This window comes from Puma concolor, chromosome A1 (genome assembly GCF_028749965.1).
Source record: "Puma concolor isolate L17-30 chromosome A1, mPumCon1.1.hap2, whole genome shotgun sequence".
NCBI classification, from domain to species: Eukaryota; Metazoa; Chordata; class Mammalia; order Carnivora; family Felidae; genus Puma; species Puma concolor.
In genome coordinates, this window is record NC_141667.1 from 162,894,382 (window position 1) to 162,915,203 (window position 20,822).

The following is a 20,822-nucleotide window of genomic DNA, read 5'->3' on the forward strand; positions in this document are numbered from 1 at the left end:
CTAAGCCACCCAGGCGCTCCATGTGCCTGATATTATTAATGTGAATTTGGTTCTAACACCAAACCAGGTTCATTGGATGGATGATTGCTCTTTCTTTGCCTGAGGGGCTCCATACCCTGCCAGACCGGGTGCAGCCTCAGCATAAGCAGGTGATTCAGGGAAGACCCGGTCCTGAATACAGAGACGGAGGGATGCATGGTGGGTAAAGGGAGTGGAGGGGGAGAGTAATGAACTTCCTGACTTCCACATATACCAGCAAAGTGAATAAGGATGGTGTTATTGGCTACACTTTTCAAACCAGGACATCAAGAACCAAGCCCTAGTGAAATTAAGTGAAATACTAAAGATTAAACAGAAAAAACGGGGCAGTAGTTAAAACATGCTAAGACTGGCCCAAGTGGTCCTATAAGTAACAGGTGGCTGTGGAAGACACAAGCTGCCTCCATCACCCACGGGGCCATGCTTGTGACCTCAGTTCACCTGGACAGAGAGTGCCATGACACTTTGCTGGGCCCATCGTCAACTGGCTTCGTGGCCCACCACACACGTTTCTACTCCATGGATTCCAGGTGAGAAAACAAAGAGGTTAACACTTGACCAGGATCAATCTAGCACCGTATGTTAATTATACTGGAATTTTTTTTAATGTTTTAAAAAAGACTTGTCCAGGATCTCCCAAGATGAGAAAAGGCAAAGTGACGTGTGATTCTAGTCACGAGTGCTCTGTGGGAAGGGTTTCAGTCAGTCCCCAGAGCTGAACCTCACAGGTAAAGTTGTTCAGAGGAGAGCATAATGAACCAGAAATTTAGGAAACAATTCAACCTTCAAATGATTTTCTCCTCTCAAAGATACTCCTCAGAATTGGCTTTTATGTGCTTAAAATACGAGGCTCCAAGAGGCATATCCCTCATCCATGTCAGATGTGTTTTCGGCCACTTAGATAAGTGTCTTCCTCTTCTGCTAAAAGCCTGAATGAAAAAGAATGGCCAATTGATTTCCACAAAACCATTCATTCATTTATGTCTGTCTCTGCTGTCACTCCTCCCCTCCAGATAATAAATAATTCAAGCCTCTTCTATCTTCTCCTCACTCAGAGGACCCTGAAGCTTTTGCCTTTTACTTATTCCTCCCTTGACCACTTCCTATGAGCCAAAGACCTTTTTTGTGCTGAATCAAACAAAACTGGGAGCGGTACTGAGAACGTACCATTGATTCATGCAGTGTCGTAATTCCCCTTTGGCTTTGTATCATCCTGTTTCTTTTTTTTTTTTTTTTTTTTTTTTTTTTTAATTTTTTTTTTCAACGTTTATTTATTTTTGGGACAGAGAGAGACAGAGCATGAACGGGCGAGGGGCAGAGAGAGAGGGAGACACAGAATCAGAAACAGGCTCCAGGCTCTGAGCCATCAGCCCAGAGCCCGACGCGGGGCTCGAACTCACGGACCGCGAGATCGTGACCTGGCTGAAGTCGGACGCTTAACCGACTGCGCCACCCAGGCGCCCCTGTATCATCCTGTTTCTAAGTGGAGCGCGGCTCCCAACTCACTTTTTTTAACGACATCTATCTGCAGAGATGCCATGTTTACTGAACTGTCCACAACGACCTCTAGAGAGTTTTCGAAAGATATGTCAATAAGAATCATTCCAACAGACTGGGTGCGTGTATGACACTTTCTCCTTAGAAGGGAAAAGATAACCCTACTGTGGATTGGAACAGAAGTTTTCAAAGCGTGGCACAAGAGGGTCGTTTCCATATAACGACCACTCTTAGAACATGATGTTAGAGGTACTGATCTCGCATGAGTTTATTTGTGGCAATTGGTGAAAACCTGTTTCCTCTACGTCAAGGCTCTTCTGAAACTTCAAGGTCATCACCGTTATTGCCATTGTTTTGTCATTATTTTAATTTCTCCAGCAATTGGACGATGCTCAAGGGGTTTTTTGTTTGTTTGTTTTAAGTCCCAACACATAGCCTAGAATGACAACAAGTGGAGGCATGGATGGGTTTGAGTTTTCAAAGATGAGGAAGTAGATACAGTGAATTAAAAACCCAAGTATTTCCCAGCTTAAAAAAAGAAAAACTTTTTTTGAGAACCACATCTCCACCCACCAATTGACCTTAATCTCCTTTTTCTTTTAGAAACCAAAGCACATAGTTGGGGCGCCTGAGTGGCTCAGTGGGTTGAGCATCCAAATTTGGCTCAGGTCATGATCTCGCGGTTCATGGGTTCAAGCCCCACATTGGGCTCTGTGCTGACAGCTCAGAGCCTGGAGCCTGCTTCCGATTCTGTGTCTCCCTCTCTCTCTGCCCCTTCCCTGCTCCTGCTCTGTCTCTCAAAAATTAAAATAAAACATTAAAAAAAAAAAAAGCACACAGTGGTCTTCAACTCCTCTCCGATGATGGCTCAAGACACTGCGGTCTGAATGCCACTCACTCTTGTCCATTGACACTGCTCCTTGTCTGTTGTCCCAGTAGATCCTCCTCAAACATGTGCCCTAATCTTGTCACATCACACTGGCTGCTCAGCAGACCCTGCCTCTGACACTGTGATGCTCCTGTTCTTGACCAAAGACCTCCTCCTCCCTTTGTGAACGCCTTTCGTCTATCTGCTTCCCAGAAGTGTCTGACCTGAGCCACGTATCCCCGTTGCCTAGCTCCTCCTGTAGCACGGCTGAAATAAAACCAGTATGTTCATTACCCCGTGTCTCTAAATAGACATCTCTAGCCTGACGTCAGACCCATATATACAATTGTATCCTGGGCAGCTCTCCTTGGACATCACGGGACCCAACGTGTCCTGGCCTGTCTCTCTTTCTCTGGGGCACATCTGAGCTTAATGAAAACACCATACACATAGTCGTTCAAGCGAAAATATTAAGTGCCAGTCCTGAATATTCCCTCTCTTTCATCCTCTGCAACTCCCAAATCAGTCCTATAGCCTAAGATTCCTTAGTACTCAAGTCTCCTTCAAATTCATCCACTGTTCTCCATTCTGAGGTCAATGACCAACACAGACTTCCCTCCACCTGGGTGTGGACTGCCACAGGAGCCTCCTAGCTGGTCTCCCCCACCCCACTCCTGCTCTCCTCCTCTAGTTCTCCATAGTCAACCCCACTAACACCAAGCTTTGCTCTCCACTCTAATGGGTGAAAGATTTTAATGGATTCCAATTACTCTTAGGAAAGATCTAAACATGGTTACATAGTGTATTGGGCCTTCACGATCTGGACGTTCAGGCTTAGGAAGGAAGAGTGTGGACCGAATTCGGATGTTCCAAGTTTGAAGAGCTGATAAGATACAGTGGCCTGCTTGGGTTCTGACCACATGTACATAGAGACCCTGATAGAAGCAGAGCCACAGATGTTTTCCTGGAATCTATCCACAAAGATGCTGGAAATGAAATAACCGAAATAAGACACATTTAAAGAAAAAGAGCAAGGCAAAGCACAGAAATTTTCACTAATCAGACAGCAAGTTCTGTTAATTCTTTCCCATAAATACTTCTCAAATCAGACTATGCCTCATCATCCCTATGGCCACCATTCTGATTTCAGCTTATTCTCCTGTCTGTTCCCCTTTCCAATCTCCCTTTTAATCCACCCACCATATCGCTACAGAATGACAGTCCTGAACGCAAACCCTATCACATCGCATACTCTTCAAAAATCACCCCGTGAACTCTCTCATGTGATGAATACCACAAAAATGCATCCTATCTGTCCAAATATTGCACATTTGTTCTCCCCCCTCCCCAACGTGGGACTCTGTCTGTTTGTTCTTTGAATGTACCATGCACTCTCCATGATGTATGTCACAGAGAGCGTCTCCTCTGCCCAGGTTTCTCACCCGTCCATCATCAGTAGATGCCGCCCCACCCCCTTCCTTCAATGCCTGCTGGCTCCCTTTGAGAAGACCGGCCCCCTCCTCACACGCCTTCCCCGGAGCAGAACCAGGCACCTTGCTCTGCATTCTCCCCTAACTCCGACTTACAGAAACATGAGTGCTCACTTTCCAATCTCCCCTCTAGACTGAATTTCCCGCACCAAAGAAACCTATCCGCCCGTAGAAGCTGGGTGTCCCGCATCATGTCTGGGCATAAGTGAATGATGGAGACATTTGAAAGCAACAGGTGTGAAGTAGGGAGACAAGCAAGGAATCTGGAAGAAAATGAGTCAAAGAGTTCCACCAGCACTTTTTTCAGGCAAGGAAAAAGTTAAGAAATTAGAGATGATCACAGAGTCAAAGTAGGTAAACATTTGGAGGTAAATGAGGCACATAAAAGGGTTTGATGTTTCAACGCAATAATGAAGCGGGAGCTAAAACGTAGTCATTAGGTAGGAAGGCATTTGAGGGGCGTATATAAATACCTATTTAAAGAAGTTTGGAAGGTAGAGAGGGAGGGAGCCAAACCATAAGAGACTCTTAAAAACCGAGAATAAACTGAGAGTTGATGGGGGGTGGAAGGGAGGGGAGGGTGGGTGATGGGCATCGAGGAGGGCACCTGTGGGGAGGAGCACTGGCTGTTGTATGGAAACCAATTTGACAATAAATTTCATATTAAAAAAAAAGTAACCTTCAATTTAAAAAAAGAAAGAAAGAAAGAAGTTTGGAAGTAAAGGTAAGTGGACTTACAGACCCTTAGCTTGAACAGATAAGAGCAATGAAATAAAGAATAGTATTTATCTATGAGTTTGGAAAGTATTAAAAAAGTGTTTTTTAAAAAAGTTAGTTTCAGGGGCGCCTGGGTGGCGCAGTCGGTTGAGCGTCCGACTTCAGCCGGGTCACGATCTCGCGGTCCGGGAGTTCGAGCCCCGCGTCGGGCTCTGGGCTGATGGCTCAGAGCCTGGAGCCTGTTTCCGATTCTGTGTCTCCCTCTCTCTCTGCCCCTCCCCCGTTCATGCTCTGTCTCTCTCTGTCCCAAAAAATAAATAAATGTTGAAAAAAAAAATTAAAAAAAAAAAAAAAGTTAGTTTCCGAGAGCCTAGATTCTCTGAATTAGCAACATGTCCATCCCGGCCTCAGGGCCTTTGCACTTACTACTCACTCTGCCTGGCACACCCTTCCCACAGATAGTCACATCCTGGTTCTTTCACTTCATTCAGTCACTTAGAGGTCATCCTTTTATAAACTATGTAAAATGGACTTTCACCCCATTCTGTTGCCAGATCACTTACTAAATCTTTAAACTTCTTTGTTTTCTTCACATCAGTTGCTGCCACCAAAATTTTTTTTATCTACATCTGCTTGTTGACTAGCTTGCTCTGTCTCACCACTGTAATCGGAATTTCAAGGCGGGAGTGATGTTAGCTGCCTTGATTGCCCTTGGATTCTTAGCCCGCAGACCAGTCCTTGGAAAAGAACAGGAATTCAGTATATATTTACCGAATTCATAAATATAGGAATGAATGGGATAAAAAAAATGTAATCAACTTCATCTATTCAACTCAGTTAAGTTACCATGGCATGTTTATGTCTCTAAAGTGACATGAGGTGTGAGCCAACCACTGGGAGCATAAAAAGCCCCCTTTCATTCACCAAACAACCTACAGAAAGAGAGGGCATCACATTAGACTAACAGATGTCAAGTGAGACCACAGGTGTGGAACCCTCCGTACACAATGATAAGCCTTGAATAATGTAAGGCCAAAACTGCAGCAACACACAAAGAGACGGGCATTGGATGCACCCCTGGGACACAGCAGCCATGACATTCCCGAGTCTGTATAAAAAGTGAAATATACGAACAATGCCGTCAAATGTTGAATAACAGACATATCACTGTACTGATATTCTTCAGCTGTTCACTTTACGAGTGATAACAGAAATATATATATACATACATATACATGAAATATTTTTATATTTCTATATTGTTATATAGAGAGATATAGATTAGATTTGGAGTTGTACATAGATATAGACATGTGACATTAAACATAAAGATCTTTATGGATGCCTGGGTAGCTCAGTCGGCTAAGCGTCTGACTTTGGCTCAGGTCATGATCTCGCGGTTCGTGGGTTCGAGCCCCGCATCAGGCTCTGTGCTGACAGTTCAGAGCCTGGAGCCTGCTTCAGTCTGTGTCTCCTTCTCTCTGTCTCTATGCCCCTTCCCTACTCATGCTCTGGCTCTCTCTCTCTCTCAAAAATAAATAAACATTGGGAAAAAAAAAGATTTACCTTCAGCAGCATATTTAATTTCTATCTTTTTCTTAATTGTGTTAGGTTCAGGGGTCCTAGATGATCACTAGTATGAGAGCTTTATTCATGTTTTCTTTCATTTCGATAACATTCAATAAAGCAGTGTTCACAAGATATTAAATCATTGTTATAATTCTTATATAAATACTCATATATTATCAATGCTGTTATAAAGAGAAGTATCCATTTAGAACAGTTGTGCTATGTATTAAAACTAATTTTAGTGGAATCGTAGGTGCTATTGATCTACAGATCTTATTCTAAGATTACAAAATTTGGGGCACCTGGGTGGCTCAGTCGGTTAGGCATCCGGCTTCCGCTCAGGTCATGATCTCACGGTCCGTGAGTTCAAGCCCCGCGTCGGGCTCTGTGCTGACAGCTCAGAGCCTGGAGCCTGTTTCGGATTCTGTGTCTCCCTCTCTCTCTGACCCTCCCCCATTCATGCTCTGTCTCTCCCTGCCTCAAAAATAAATAAACATTAAAAAAAAACTAAGATTACAAAATTTAAATTGCAAGGTATGGGGCACCTGGGTGGCTCAGTAGGTTATGCATCCAACTTCGGCTCAGGTCACGATCTCGTGGTCCCTGAGTTCGAGCCCCTCATCGGGCTCTGTGCTGACAGCTCGGAGCCTGGAGCTTGCCTCACATTCTGTGTCTCCCTCTCTCTCTGCCCCTCCCCTGTTCTCTGTCTCTCTCAAAAATAAATAAACATTTAAAATAATAAGTAAATAAATAAATAAATAAATAAATAAATTGCAAGGTGAATTTTTTTTAAACCTGGTTGAGAATTTTTTTTCACTTCAGATTAGCTGAACAATTTAATACCGAATGAAAACATAAGTATTTGAGAACACCTAACAAAATATTTTAAAAATCAGAACAGTATGCTCGTGAACGAGGCAAATAGATCAGTGTAACTGAACAGAAACTAGAAATTTATGCAAGGACATTTTGGAATTAAAATATGACAAAAATGGAATTACAATTCAGTGGATGCGACGCATATAGAAATAGAAGGGGGTGACTTTCATCTCACACCACACCATACATTAACTTTTACAAGGATCAGAACTTAAAATATAAAAATAGAAGCTTAAATAAGACAACGACTAACCATTTAACTTTAAAACAGACAACCAAAAGCAATAAATAAAACCAAAATCCATAGGAGACACTGTTTCTATAAATTATTACAATTTTAGATGCCAACCAACACCCAAAACAAAAACGCAAGAGAAAAATAGGAGAGCTCTCTTCAGCACACGCTCAAGGAAATATTGGTATTTCCTAATGTAAAAGATAACATACAGTTGATAATGAAAAGTATAAACAATCCAATCAACAAATGAGAACAAGTATGAAGAAATAGGGCTCATACAAAATGGGGGAAACTCCTTCATTATTGGTAGAATAAAATTACACCTTTGGGAGAAGGTGCTGACAGCATCTGAAGAAGGACCACATTCCGGGATGCCAGAGATGCAGGGATGGGCTTCCTCTGCTGATGGTGAGAATCTGAAGTGCCACAGCCTATTGGAGAGAAATCTGGCAGTTTCTACGCCACTTAAAATGGCACAGACCATTTGATTCAACAACACTGCCCTTGTGAATCAATAGAAGCCCAAATCCTAAAACATAGTGTTTTATTTCCTATCAAAAAGGGAAGTCTAGGGGCACCTGGGTGGCTGAGTCGTTGAAGTGTCTGACTTGTGGTTTTGGCAGTTCACAAGTTCAAGCCCCACTTTGGGCTCTGCACTGATGGCATGGGACCTGCTTGGGATTCTCTCTTCCTCTCTGTCTGCCCCTCCTCTGCTCATGTTCTCTCTCTCTCTCTCTCTCTCTCTCAAAATAAGATAATAAACATTTTTTTTTTTACAGAAGAGAAGTCTATAAATAAATGGCTTAATAAATAATTCACACGCTATGGAATATTACTTAGCAATCAAAACAAAAATAGTTAGACATATTTACCGGCCAGAAAAGATGCCCATGTGGTTAACACAGAAGGGGACACATCTGAGTTAAAAGTAGTTATTTGGGAAAATACAGATGAGGTTTAAAGCCACAGGAATGGATGAGTCAACCAGGGACTTTGCAAAGTGTCAGGACCAAGCTCTAAGAAGAGAAGCCCTCAAGGATTCAAAGGAAGAGCTGCCACTGAAACAGGAGAAAGTCCCAAGAATTGCCAAAGAAGAGGCAGAAGTGGAGTGAGAAATTAACGAACATAGGAAGGACCATTGTCCACCAGATTTTGCCACATAAAGAGGGTTTAACTAATACGGATTCGGTGGCGTGGTCAGTGGAACAATCTGTAGAGTCAAGAGGGAGAGTGTGTAGGCAAGTTTTCCAAGAGTGACCATGAAAGCAAAGAAATGCATTGGCGGCCAGGAAGGTCAAGGGAGACTGATTACCCAAAGTAGGTATATTGGGCCCTGTATGTACAAAACACGTTCCGAGGAGAAGCGACTGAGGGAGCAGAAAGCAGGGGTAACTGAAGGAGGGAGGCAAGAGCGGGTAGGGTCTAGAGCACCGTGTCTTTCTTTGGACACACAGGGAGCAGCAACTCACGGCGGGCAACGGGAAATTAACACACCAGCACCTTCACAGACTTACTGGTGGGAAGATGCCCAAGTTGCATCTGACAGCTGTTTTCTTGGGCGGGAAATTTAAGGATCTTCTAGGTGTAAGCAACCACATGCAGCACGGGAGGAGCGAGGGGGAGGTTATCCTCCGACACTGACATGAAACAAGCCTGCGTTCGCCCGGACCTCGCCTTCAGGGATCATCCAGCAGCTAGGTGTGCGCACACACAGGCCGGGCTCAGCTGGGTTAGGCATGCGTTGCTTGAGTGCAAGGGGGAGATGAGGCCAAAGGGGTCGTTTCGTGGAAGGACCACAGGCCTGACCCGGGCACAGGGTGCGCTCAGGGGGTGAGGCGGTCCCGGGACCAGCGTCCTGGCGTGTCGATGGGCTTGCAGCATTGCAGCGGGCCGGGGGGGGGGGGGGAGAGGGGGGCTCTCAACACCTGAGCAGCAGGCCCAACCAGTGAAAACGAGCAGGGAGGACCTTTCCGTGGAAGGAGCATTTATGAAGAGGAGCGAGGAGAGGAAAACTAAGGTGACCTTGGTATTGTGAAATTTTTTTAATATGCAAAATAGCAGCCTTTGTTGTAGAATTCATGTTTGGGTGCCAGGAGTGAACTAATGGTTCTGGAGTATATTCATGTGAAGTAGCTTCCACTCCCTTCCTACTGCAAACAGTGCTGTCCGGCCCCACAGACTTGGAGAAGTAAAACCAGGAGAGACACAGGCCAGGCACAGGTCCTGTTCCCAAGGCACTGAAGAGGGCGGAGCAGGGCGGACCTCACGCTTGTGCCCGTGGTGAACAGTAAGTCCAAGGACAGCTCCGGGCCTTCATGTGGCCCAGAACTCTCATTCCTCCCTCCTGCTCCTGCCTGCACCTCACTGAAGCACCTGCCGGGTTCACTCGCCACCCACCAGGCGTGACTCAGACAGAATCGCACGACAGACCCGTCCAAACGCACTTCCTGGCCACAGAGATCCCGGAAGCATCAGCACTTTCTGTGGTGGTGCTCCAGAGCTTTCCAGCGATATCGTGCTTCCATGGGAAATTCTTATACTCTAGTTTTCGACTCTTCTATATAAGAGATATGGAACATGCAGAATTAGGCCAGAGCCCACGCCATGAGAAAGGAATGTGGGTGGAGATGTGGGTCCAAGCGATTTCTTCCTCTATATATTCTCTCTCTGACATGCTCTTAAAGTTTTCTTTCCGACTATAAAAGTAAAACATGCCAGGGCACCCAGGTGGCTCAGTCAGGTGAGCATCAGACTGTTGATTTTGGCTCAGGTCATGATCTCACAGTTGGTGGGACTGGGCCTCAGCAGAGTCTGCTTGGGATTCTCTCTCTCCCTCTTTCTCTGCCCCTCCCCTGCTTGCCCTCTCTTTTTCTCTTTCTCAAAATAAATATACTTAAAAGCAATTTTTTAAAAAATAAAACATGCCCACTATAGACAATTTAGGCTAATTCATAAAGGTAACAGAGAACTCCATAGTTATAATTAATTACACAAATAATTATATTCAGTGTATAGTCATAATTAATATCTAATACTTATGTTTTCTACTTATATATGAATAATTATAACTAAAATAATTATATGATATATACGATTATACTTATAAAAACTGATTATTGCATCAGCTAGACTTCCACTGTTAGAATTTGAGTTTAGACCTTTCAGTATATTTTTTAATGTTTTTATTTATTTTTGAGAGAGAGAGAGAGACAGATAGACAGACAGTGAGGGGAGGGACAGAGAAAGAGGGGTACAGAGGATCCAAAGTGGCCTCTGCACAGACAGCCAAGCCTGATGTGGGGCTTGAACTCACAAACCGTAAGATCATGACCTGAGCCAAATTCAGACCCTCAACCGACTGAGCCTCCCAGGTGCCCCTAGACCCTTCAGTACATACATGCTTTAACACTGAATAATGAGTATTTCCCCAGATGAAGTTAAAAGTTCCATGTAAGCATTCTTGATTGGTCTCCCGACATCCAGACATAAGGCTCCCTTACTAGGCCCACAGGGGACTCTTTCTCGCAAGTTCTTACTCCTACCCTGGAATTCAACCACTTCCTGCATTGCTACCTGGTTGCAAGCGGGCACAGCGTGGCGACAAACCAGGGCCACAATGAAAAGACGGGCATGTGGACGCTGATGCCAGGAAGAGATGACGCGAGGAATACAGGCCAATTCGCCTTGTCAATAGATCATTCCCAATATGAGGATCAAGGGAACACAATACGGAAACACCCGATCCACTGAGAACAACAACAAAGCTGTGGATTATGATCCTTATCGACAAACCCTCTGGGCGACAAACCCGCATCGACATGCCCCCACTTTTCCTTCTATATTCTCTTCATCCTCCAAGATCCAGCCCAATTGTGAAGTGCCCTTGACCAGGGGCACACAATGAAATATAGTTTCTGACCTCCATTAGCACACCATACCAGTCCGCCATGGAAGTCCGTTCTTGACATTTCCCTGCTTCTTTTCCACTTTATAGATATTACCAAACACCGAGCGTAGGACGTGGTCCGGTCTTTTGTAAGCAGTATGCAATTACTTTGATAAATTCATCAGGAGCGTTTTCCCCAGGTATTTGAAACATTTCGCTGTTCTTTCATTTTACATTTCATCTAGGCTGCAAGAATTAACTCCAGTCACTACCATTGACCAGACATCATCGCTTCTTTTAATTTTCTGAAATTCTAAACTCAAATCATGCAGCTGAAACAAAAGTAACATAAGGCAGGAAGGGGCAGCTTCACGTTGTATTTGGTGACTAACTGCTCTCGGAACCGCCCCAATTCATGCCCCTCTGTCCCTCTGTGCTTCTGCCCAGCTCTCCCGGCTACCTTCCACCAGGTGTGTTCACTCTGACCGGCGATCACCCAGGTTCCTTGTAGAAATGGTGCAGAGGGTTGAAGGAATTTCCTCTGCAGAGGCACAGGAAGGAGAAATAATGACACTGTGCTAATGCAGTGCTATCCTACATATATTTCACCAAGACAATAACCCCAGGATTTCAGGGATTAAAACAAAAAAACTATGCTCATAATTCCTAAAGCTGCTGCACATCCCCAATTGTATCAATGAAAGAGTTAATCTTCAAACTTACAAGCTGATCAATGAATTCCTTTTGGAAGTAAAATTATCCCACAAGCCAGACGCATGCCTCTTTGGGGTCTGGTGAAGAGTGAGACATTTTTTGTTCTCATTAATCATAGATTCTTTTTCATTCCTATATACATCCCCCACAGAAGACAAAAGAAAGGTAGAGATTTTTTTCCTTCTCAGTTATCATTATCTTTCACTCTCCTTTAGTGCAAAACTCAAGATCCGTTCAAAATATATTCCCTTGAACAACGTTACTTTACATGGAACATGTAATGAATGTCCTTTGCCAACCAAACCCTCGTCCTAAGAGGAAACCATTTTCTACTAATGTCATCTGTCACTTTAAGACGAGGACATACATGTACAGAAGTTTTCAGAAGTGCCACAAGAGAAAGCATGTGTGTCTGGCAAGCCATTTTTGCTATAAATATGTTTCCCTCTTCATGATTATCTTCCAGAGAAGGTTCAGATGCAGCTTTTTATCTAGCTCAGAAAATCGTTAAAAAAATCAGGCATTGAAGAGAGCCTTTGTGGACTCATCAGAAAAGCCAGTGACAAACTGTTTTCACCATGCTAGCGTCCATGCAGAGCATTTGGTACAGATGTCACTCGAGTCCCTGAGCACTCCAACGTAAACGATGCAAGGACAAAAGTTTACTGTCAAGGATAATGGGAAAGATCAAGCTGACAAGTTGAGCTTTGAAGCAGGAAGAAGCAGTAACATTTGAAAGAAACACAGTAACCAAATGGTTTCAGCCCTACATTCGTGAACTAAGTTTTTCTGCAAACGCTGTATTATCATAGGCTGATACCCAGAAATATCCTAAAAATCCCTTTTCACGAATTGCTAGTTGTTGTTTTTTTTTTTTTAATTGCTGTGTGTATGTTTCCTGAAAAGGTCAAGTTTTAAAGATTTCTGTACCCTCAGTATTTGGATCACAGTGTAACAATTTCTGAACCTGAAATTAAGAGGAAATACATTCAAGCATGTAACACATCTTTCAAAGTCACCGTTCCATACCCCCCTTCTGCATGTGGCATGCCGGAAGACCAGCCCTGATGCTGGCACCTGCACAGAATAATATTTCAAGAAGACAGCCATATGAGCAAAATGTCAAGCTTACTTACAGCACTTGATAAAATGATAGTGAGACATCTTTCCAGCTCAGACAGCAATCTCGCTCCGGGTTCCAGCATTGTCTTCGGCTACAACTGGAGTCCCCAGGCAATGCATTATTCAGAGCCCTTCCTCAGGTAACAGTTTACCCCGGGATGGATTATCGAACGGAGGCTCTGTTCCATGATCCTGCAGAAAGCTTCAAACTCATTCGCATGCCGCAGCTGGAGTTCGGAGAAGCCCCTCCCGGGTGGATCTGGGGCCACCACTGCTGCACGTGCTATTGTAGCGCCGATGATTGACAGGGCTCCGAGTGCCACAGTCCCGGGGATCGTCCGCTCTAATTGGTGCACACACGCAGCCACATTCTGCCCGCACAGAGGTGCTGCAGTGCGGCTCGCCTGGTCCTGCCTGTTAATGGCTTTTCAATAGCTTGCAAATGGCAGCAAACTAGCTGATGAGTGGGCTGGAGGCAAGAAACCCAACCAGGGATCCTAAATCTTATTCGTGCACATTGTCCGTGAGCCCAATGTGACCAGATTCCTAGCCGGTGGCACAGCACACTATTTTTAGTTACCACCAGTTGCTGTGTGTGAACACGAAACAGAGAGCAGGACCTCAAAATACCACCTCTTAGAATCGGAGGTCGTAAGGTCCGCCTCTTCGTAATGAGGAAATGACATTCCATTTCACAACACATCTTTTCGGTTTTCTACACGCAGAATGTCAAACTTCAGTTAGCCCCCAAAAAAGCTTGTGGTTTGCGAAGCTTTACAAATTTAGGATTCTGCTACCTCTGCAGACCGTGATGGATATCACTGTACGACCGGATGAACGGAGTCTGACTGAATTGGAATCAGAAAGAGAGAGATATGTGGTCTTCAAGGATTACTGCAATAAGAATAAATAACATGCTTATCCTGCAATAGCCACGTTAGCAGAAGATGAAGGTCATGTTTAAGTCACTTACAGAGGCAAATTAATTGTTCTTACAAATTAAGACTTTTTATCATGATCTCTGCAGGTGATTTGACACAGTCTAGAATTTGTGTTTCGGATTTTGAGGGCATTGGAAAGAGAAATATGAACAAGTAGGTTAAATGTGTACATCCTTTTATGGCAAAAGCTTAGGTGTGGGATTCCCTTACTAAGCAAAACTTTAAGAGAAACACCTCCATTAAGCAGAAAGATTATAAAATGCAAACCTATGCAACAAAGGGTCGTGACTTAAGTTTTCAATGAGAAATCATTCCAGCCATTAATTTTTTTTTCCTTAATGTTTATTTATTCTTGACAGAGAGAGACAGAGTGCGAGTGAGGGAGGGGCAGAGAGAGAGAGGGAGACACAGAATCCAAAGCAGGCTCCAGGCTCTGAGCTGTCACCACAGAGCCCAACGCAGGGCTTGAACTCATGAACCTCGAGATCATGACCTGAGCCGAAGTCGGATGCTTAACCTACTGAGCCATCCAGGCACCCCCATTTCAGCCATTTAAATAGTATGATGTCTAGAAGAACAAGTTCAAGGTCTGGGTCAGGACGACCCAAGTTCAGATCCAGATTCGATCACTTACTGGAGTACCAACTTGAACAAGTTATTTTATCTAGAGCCTCAGTTTCCTCACGGACACATGGGAAGTACAATTCCTAACCTTTGTTCCAAAGGTCAGAAAAACATCTACAGAGATTCTGGTTTGTACTGTCGGCATGCACTAAAAGGCTACCATCAGCATTAACGAGGAAACGACAGCATATACTGAATGACTGCAGTGGACACAGTAACTTGTTTTCCCAGGAACTGGAATGAGGATTTTGAACTGTTACCAGTCATACGTATTCTTCATCCATTCTCTCATTCATTCATTCATTCATTCTACAATTAACTATTGCCTTTATATACAAGGAAGATACAGCCTACTATTTAAGATTTCCTGTCTGTTTCAGGAACACGCATGTCTGTTACCCAACAGAGAGCCAGGCTCTCACCTCGTGACAAGTCTTCATATACACAGACAGGAATTATGTATATGAACGTGGCCCAACATCGCTGGGGAAGGTGCTATCTACCTAGATATCACTACGCCCTCCTTTACACAAAGGTATGTTGTCTACCTACCTTCCTTAAATATACAGATTTCTTACTGTTCTGCAGGTTGCATGTCTTCACATAATACATTCTCGACAACGGCATAAGACAACTGAGCTCTGTCACACCATTTCCTCTTCGAAAGGAAAAATTAATGTAGGAGACTCAGATAAAGCATGGTGTGCGCTTGGCAAAGAAAATACGTTATTGAAACTAGGATTGATTGGGGCCCAAAAATCTGTTATTAACAAACCCAAAACCCCCTCAAGTCAGAACTCTGAACAAAATCCCCCGTGAACACTAACATCTCTCCCCATACTTGAGGGGCTTGTTACCAAATGCGTTGTGATTCTCTGTTTCATTTATTCCACAGATATCTGGCAAGTCATTGTCCACTGAGACACCGGGAAGGCTGGTGTCGTTCCTCCCCTCATAGCGCTTGTCACCTGGTGAAATCTAGACAGTCACGCAGGGCAGCGCAGGGCAGTGCGCTAGAAATTACAAGATGGGAAACGTGGATCTCTGACCCAAAGGAGTAATATACGATCCGCTTAGAGCTGAAGGAGGCTACCCTAAGAGATGTATTCTACCTTTATTATAATACTCGGGATCTGCTTCTTATGCATGAGCTGGATATATAGATAACGCCCCCCAGATGAAGAAGTTCTCTCCTCTCTTTTATCTCTGAAAACCACATACTTGTATTCAAAACACTAGTAGAAGTACGTTCAACCACAGAGAAATACAGCTTTATGTTAATCTTCATTAGCAAACAAAAAAATGTATGTAGGCATTAATAAAAACAGAAAATAATTCTGGCTCTCTTCACTTCACTTCCTTTTATAAAATCGAAAACTACTGGTCATTTACAACTGGTTAGTATTTCGTGATCTCTGCCCACCCCTAAGAAGCACAAACTCGGTGTTAGGAGATTAAACTGAAAAGTTCAGGATTCTTTGGATCTGATACAGTAAACATAACATCAGCAATGGTGATGGTAGTCAGGAAAGACTTCGATGGATTAGCTGCATTATTAGTAACTTCTCTTGCCGACTGTGCTCAGCAAGCACATTAAAAGAAGTTGCTTTACTCAGTCACAAAAGTTACACCCTCACAAAACATTTCATTATCTTTCAGAATTATCACAATGACCCATTGTTCTCTTTGAATGTCACACATAATATTTCAAAAGCAATTTGGAATAACAGAGAAATTATTTTTTTCTCTTTTATGCGCCCAACAGCTGCTCACTATTCACACTATTTCTGATGAAAACACATGATTTCTTCCTTTCAAATGTTAGCATCATTATACACCAGATTTTTTTTTCAAATAATTTCCTGGCCCCCCCCAAAAAAATATATGAAAGGAGAATGATTCTTGTGCCAGACGAGCATTTGAAAATTATGCACTTATTATTAAATATCTTTTTTTATTTTGTTATTTTTTAAAATTTACATCCAAATTATTACTAAATATCTTTTAAAGTGGGATGTGTGAAATACACCAGTTTCAAAACAGTTTTCCTAATGAAAGCTCACGGGGTGAGATAGCATTCTGCTTAGTCCTCTATTGGGACAGATCTATTATGCCAGTCTTTTCATAGACAATTTCTAAATCTAATAGTCCTGTAAGTTTCACACTTGATCAAACGACGGGAGTAAAACTCAAGTTTAAATTTATTTTTTTTCAACGTTTTATTTATTTTTGGGACAGAGAGAGACAGAGCATGAACGGGGGAGGGGCAGAGAGAGAGGGAGACACAGAATCGGAAACAGGCTCCAGGCTCTGAGCCATCAGCCCAGAGCCTGACGCGGGGCTCGAACCCACGGACCGTGAGATCGTGACCTGGCTGAAGTCGGACGCTTAACCGACTGCGCCACCCAGGCGCCCAAAACTCAAGTTTATAAACACCACTAGTTTATGTAGGGTTCGTGTATGTAGTAAATTACTATAAAAATGCCAAGTGAGGCTATAAATCCATGCGCAAATTGTAATTCAAATTCAAGCTCTATGATGTAGGCATCTTTGCCTCTGCTCTGGGAATAGGTGGGGGCAGATAAATATTGGGGTTTGGTGAAACAAATCACACACAGGTTTTGCTCCATACGTAACCCCCACAAAATGGCTGGGATTTAATTTACAGTATCACCTGTCATGCATACTGAATGCTTTTAGTCTAGTAGATGGGAGCCACCGCCTTCTCTCCTGAGAATAATGCTGGTTTAGTAAGTGGGGGCCCTATAAGACTTAGGGGGCTTTTTCTGAAGAGTGCAGAGAAAGAACAACGTGTGCTGTCAAAAAGAAAGAGCATCACCAAACTCAGTATTTGCTAGAAAATCGGTCTCATTGGTCATCCCACAGATGCCTCAGGACCAGGATCAAGCCTGCCTTGCCTGACTGATCAGACCCCCCGCCTTTCTAACCGGCTCCCTCTTCATAGTCTGCCACCTGTTGGGACTGATCTATATTTCAGCCAGTATGTTAAATCACTGGCTCCCCACCTTCAAACAGTCCCACAAATCTCCTATCAGAACAAGCAGACACTTAACGTAGATGCAGGCAATCGTGGGGGAACAGAGGAAGGAATTTACAACCTGGATCTGCATGGCTGGAAAGACAGGACAGGTTAACACGGACCACCCTTTCTATAACAGCAGAGCAGTTGAGGATGCTAACCCAGCTGAGCACTGCTTAATGCCTGAATGTGAACATGTAATATAAAGGCCGGAAAATATTCATCAGTATTAGCACTAATATTTTCATAGAAGAGCAATGCAAAGTAAAAAAGAATGCAATTTTAAAATTGTTCTGGAGCACCTGGGTAGTCAGCTCAGCACCCAACTTCGGCTCAAGTCATGATCTCACGGTTCATGAGGTCGAGCCTAGCATTGAGCTCTGTGCTGACAGCTCAGAGCCTGGAGCTGCTTCAGATTCTGTGTCTCCCTCTCTCTCTCTCTGCCCCTCTCCCACTCTCTATGTCTCTCTCTCAAAAATAAATAAAAACATTTAAAATTTTTTTTAAAAAAAATTGTTCCACAAAAGAGAAGATGCTCTTTATGTAATACAATATAGAGTAATATAACATATGCATATACGTGCACTGAAATGGATATGTATATATATCGATTTATACACACACACACACACACACACACACACACACACAAAGGCTATATGTGACTCTCCAGTTGTTCCATAGAGGCATCTGGTTACTCACACTCCCTTTGTGATTTCTACCTCCCTAATGAAAATGAAATGTGTTTGGGGCGCCTGGGTGGCTCAGTCAATTGAGCGTCCGACTTCGGCTCAGGTCACAATCTCACAGTCCGTGAGTTCGAGCCCCGCGTCGGGCTCTGTGCTGACAGCTCAGAGCCTGGAACCTGTTTCAGATTCTGTGTCTCCCTCTCTCTCTGTCCCTCCCCTGCTCATGCTCTGTCTCTCCCTGTCTCAAAAATAAATAGAAACATTAAAAAAAAATTAAAAAAAAAAAAAGAAAATGAAATGCGTTGGATTCTAATGAGCATGAATTAAATGAGCTACCTAGGAGAGGACACCTGCAAACCTTTGCAAATGGATTCACCTGAACATTACCAGCACTTTGAAATCTTCTCCAGCGTGTGTGGAGCAACCATTCAGGATGACCCGCCCACTTTCAGACATTGCTCTAATTCACCAAAATTTCACAGTGAACACGAGTTTGCATCCCTACCCATAAATGAGACACGGACAGTGTTAATGTCTGTACGACTGCAGTAAGTGTGTGTGTGTGTGTGTGTGTGTGTGTGTGTGTGTGTGTATGCAGGTACAGGTGTGCAAAAGAGGAAGTAAGCATTCTCTGCCTTGTTTTTCAATCCATTTGCGGGAGTACACAGCTTTCTGCAAGTGGCGGGCAGCCAGAAGGGACTTTCCATGACAACAAAGGTAACTGCAGAGATCAGCGATGGCCTACGTAACGAGGCTCAACTAAGTGGGCAGACATATTCACAATTGTCACTAAGGAGATAATTCCAGGGCAGTATTTTAAGGATGTAAAAGATCATCTCAATTTTCCTGAAAAATATGAAAGGAATTTTGAGGAAACTGACTTTGGAGCCTCTCCTTCCATCTTCAGTAATGGGGCAGCTCTCGACATGGGGCTGTCGAGTCAAGGAGCACTGTCAGCCTTGGGCTAATGGTTAACATGCCCAAGGATATAATCACACCTTAGAAGGTAAAGGTAGAGCATAACTCGGGGGAGATTTGGGGAGTAATCACCCCAGACTCATTTGCTTATATTATATATTATTATATTTTAGGGTGTTATAACTGGAAACTTTTCTTCTTGCTGGAGAAGAGTTGTTAACATATTCTCTCTCTCTCTCTCTCTCTCTCTCTCTCTCTCTCTCTCTCTCTTTCTCTCTCTCAACAACCCCCACTTTTCTGTCCCAGGGATAACTGGAGGAACTTCTCAGAGTGAAGCTATAAACACAGGTAAAACTCCGCCGGCAAAATGAAGCCCCAAGGGCAGATGGCACCTCCTTTCTATTACCAAGGCTCCTCCAGTGGGTGGCCCCTTCTTACACTGACCTGCGGGAACAGGCTTAGATCTGAATCCTGTCTCTGCCACTCCCTAAAGGTCACACTACCTCTTTGAGGTTCAAATTCCTCAGATGAAAACTGGAGATGATGATACATACTACACAGAATTCTTACGCACAGGCTGGCTAGGCACTGGACCTTCCCAGCCATTATTTTCAAAACGACGTGTACACGCCTGAGTTTCACTGACCTAGTGGTATCTTTATATTTTTGAAAATATTTATTATGTGATCTGCCCCGAAGACATCACCACCCTTTGGTATGGCCGTGCAGACATCCGTGACTAGTGAAACCCAATCTCCATAAACATTTGTTCCATGTGTGTTATGAGCCAGGCACCAAATACATGGCTCAGCTTCACAGAATTCCATCAATCCTGGAAACACGTGCATGCACGATGCATGTGACAGTTACAAATTGGGCCTAGACCCTGCCCTAGGGAGCTTACCAAGATTGTAGACCAGGAAGTAGGAATTATCGAAAGACTCTGCACGGTATCTTGAATGCACAGTCTTATGAAGCTGATCACCAAAGCTTGAGGGTCTGGATAATACTCCTGAAGAAGGGGCGTCTCATTAGACACCTGAGCGTGAGTGGAAAGAAATCTGGCCAAGGAGGTGGGCAGACAGGGTGACATGGGGACATTCAAGACAGGCTCAGACTAGAAAACAAAACAGTTGGGCGTGACTGCAGGAGAAGTTCCTGGAATGGCCAGGTGACAGGTGAACCCAGGGAAGTCAGCAGAGTCCAGGCTGGAGACAGGGGTGAGGTGATTCTATTCCTTCACGTGGGTGCTGGAAGGGGGTGGTGAGAGGTACAATTTATGAGCACCACTGGCTGGAGGGAGACGTGGCAGCAGGAGACAACAAGCGGGGCGGGGGGGGGGGGAGGTCATCTCAATGGGCACCTGTGCAGGGAACACACGGCAGGGGGGCTGGAGGCCGGAGCAAAGGTAGTGGGGCGTGGGGAGAGCAGACGGCACATCCTTCAACCAAACCGGAAGCCCCTTCACCTGTGTCAAAGTCCCCTCCCTGAGTTTGTTTTCTTCTTTATAAGCCCTCCGTTTCTGACTTTCCCAGCATCCTCAGAAAGGGCAGACTTAATCTGATCTAATGTGCCATTTTCACTGACCTCC

The 20,822-nt window shown here is 44.0% G+C and overlaps 1 protein-coding gene across 2 annotated transcripts in view; it reads right to left on the bottom strand.

The window, feature by feature from the left end:
* Nucleotides 1–20,822, bottom strand: part of MYO16 (myosin XVI) — a 620,603-nt gene that overhangs the window by 486,124 nt on the left and 113,657 nt on the right. Inside the window, exon 1 of one of the 2 annotated variants that reach the window (XM_086708429.1) lies at nt 13,034–13,552. The exons of the other annotated variant lie outside the window; for it this stretch is intronic. Coding sequence (XP_086564555.1) covers nt 13,034–13,061 — 28 coding nt within the window. The 5' untranslated portion in view covers nt 13,062–13,552. Of the gene's footprint in view, nt 1–13,033; nt 13,553–20,822 lie in introns of those variants that run through there. 2 annotated transcript variants of the gene reach the window in all.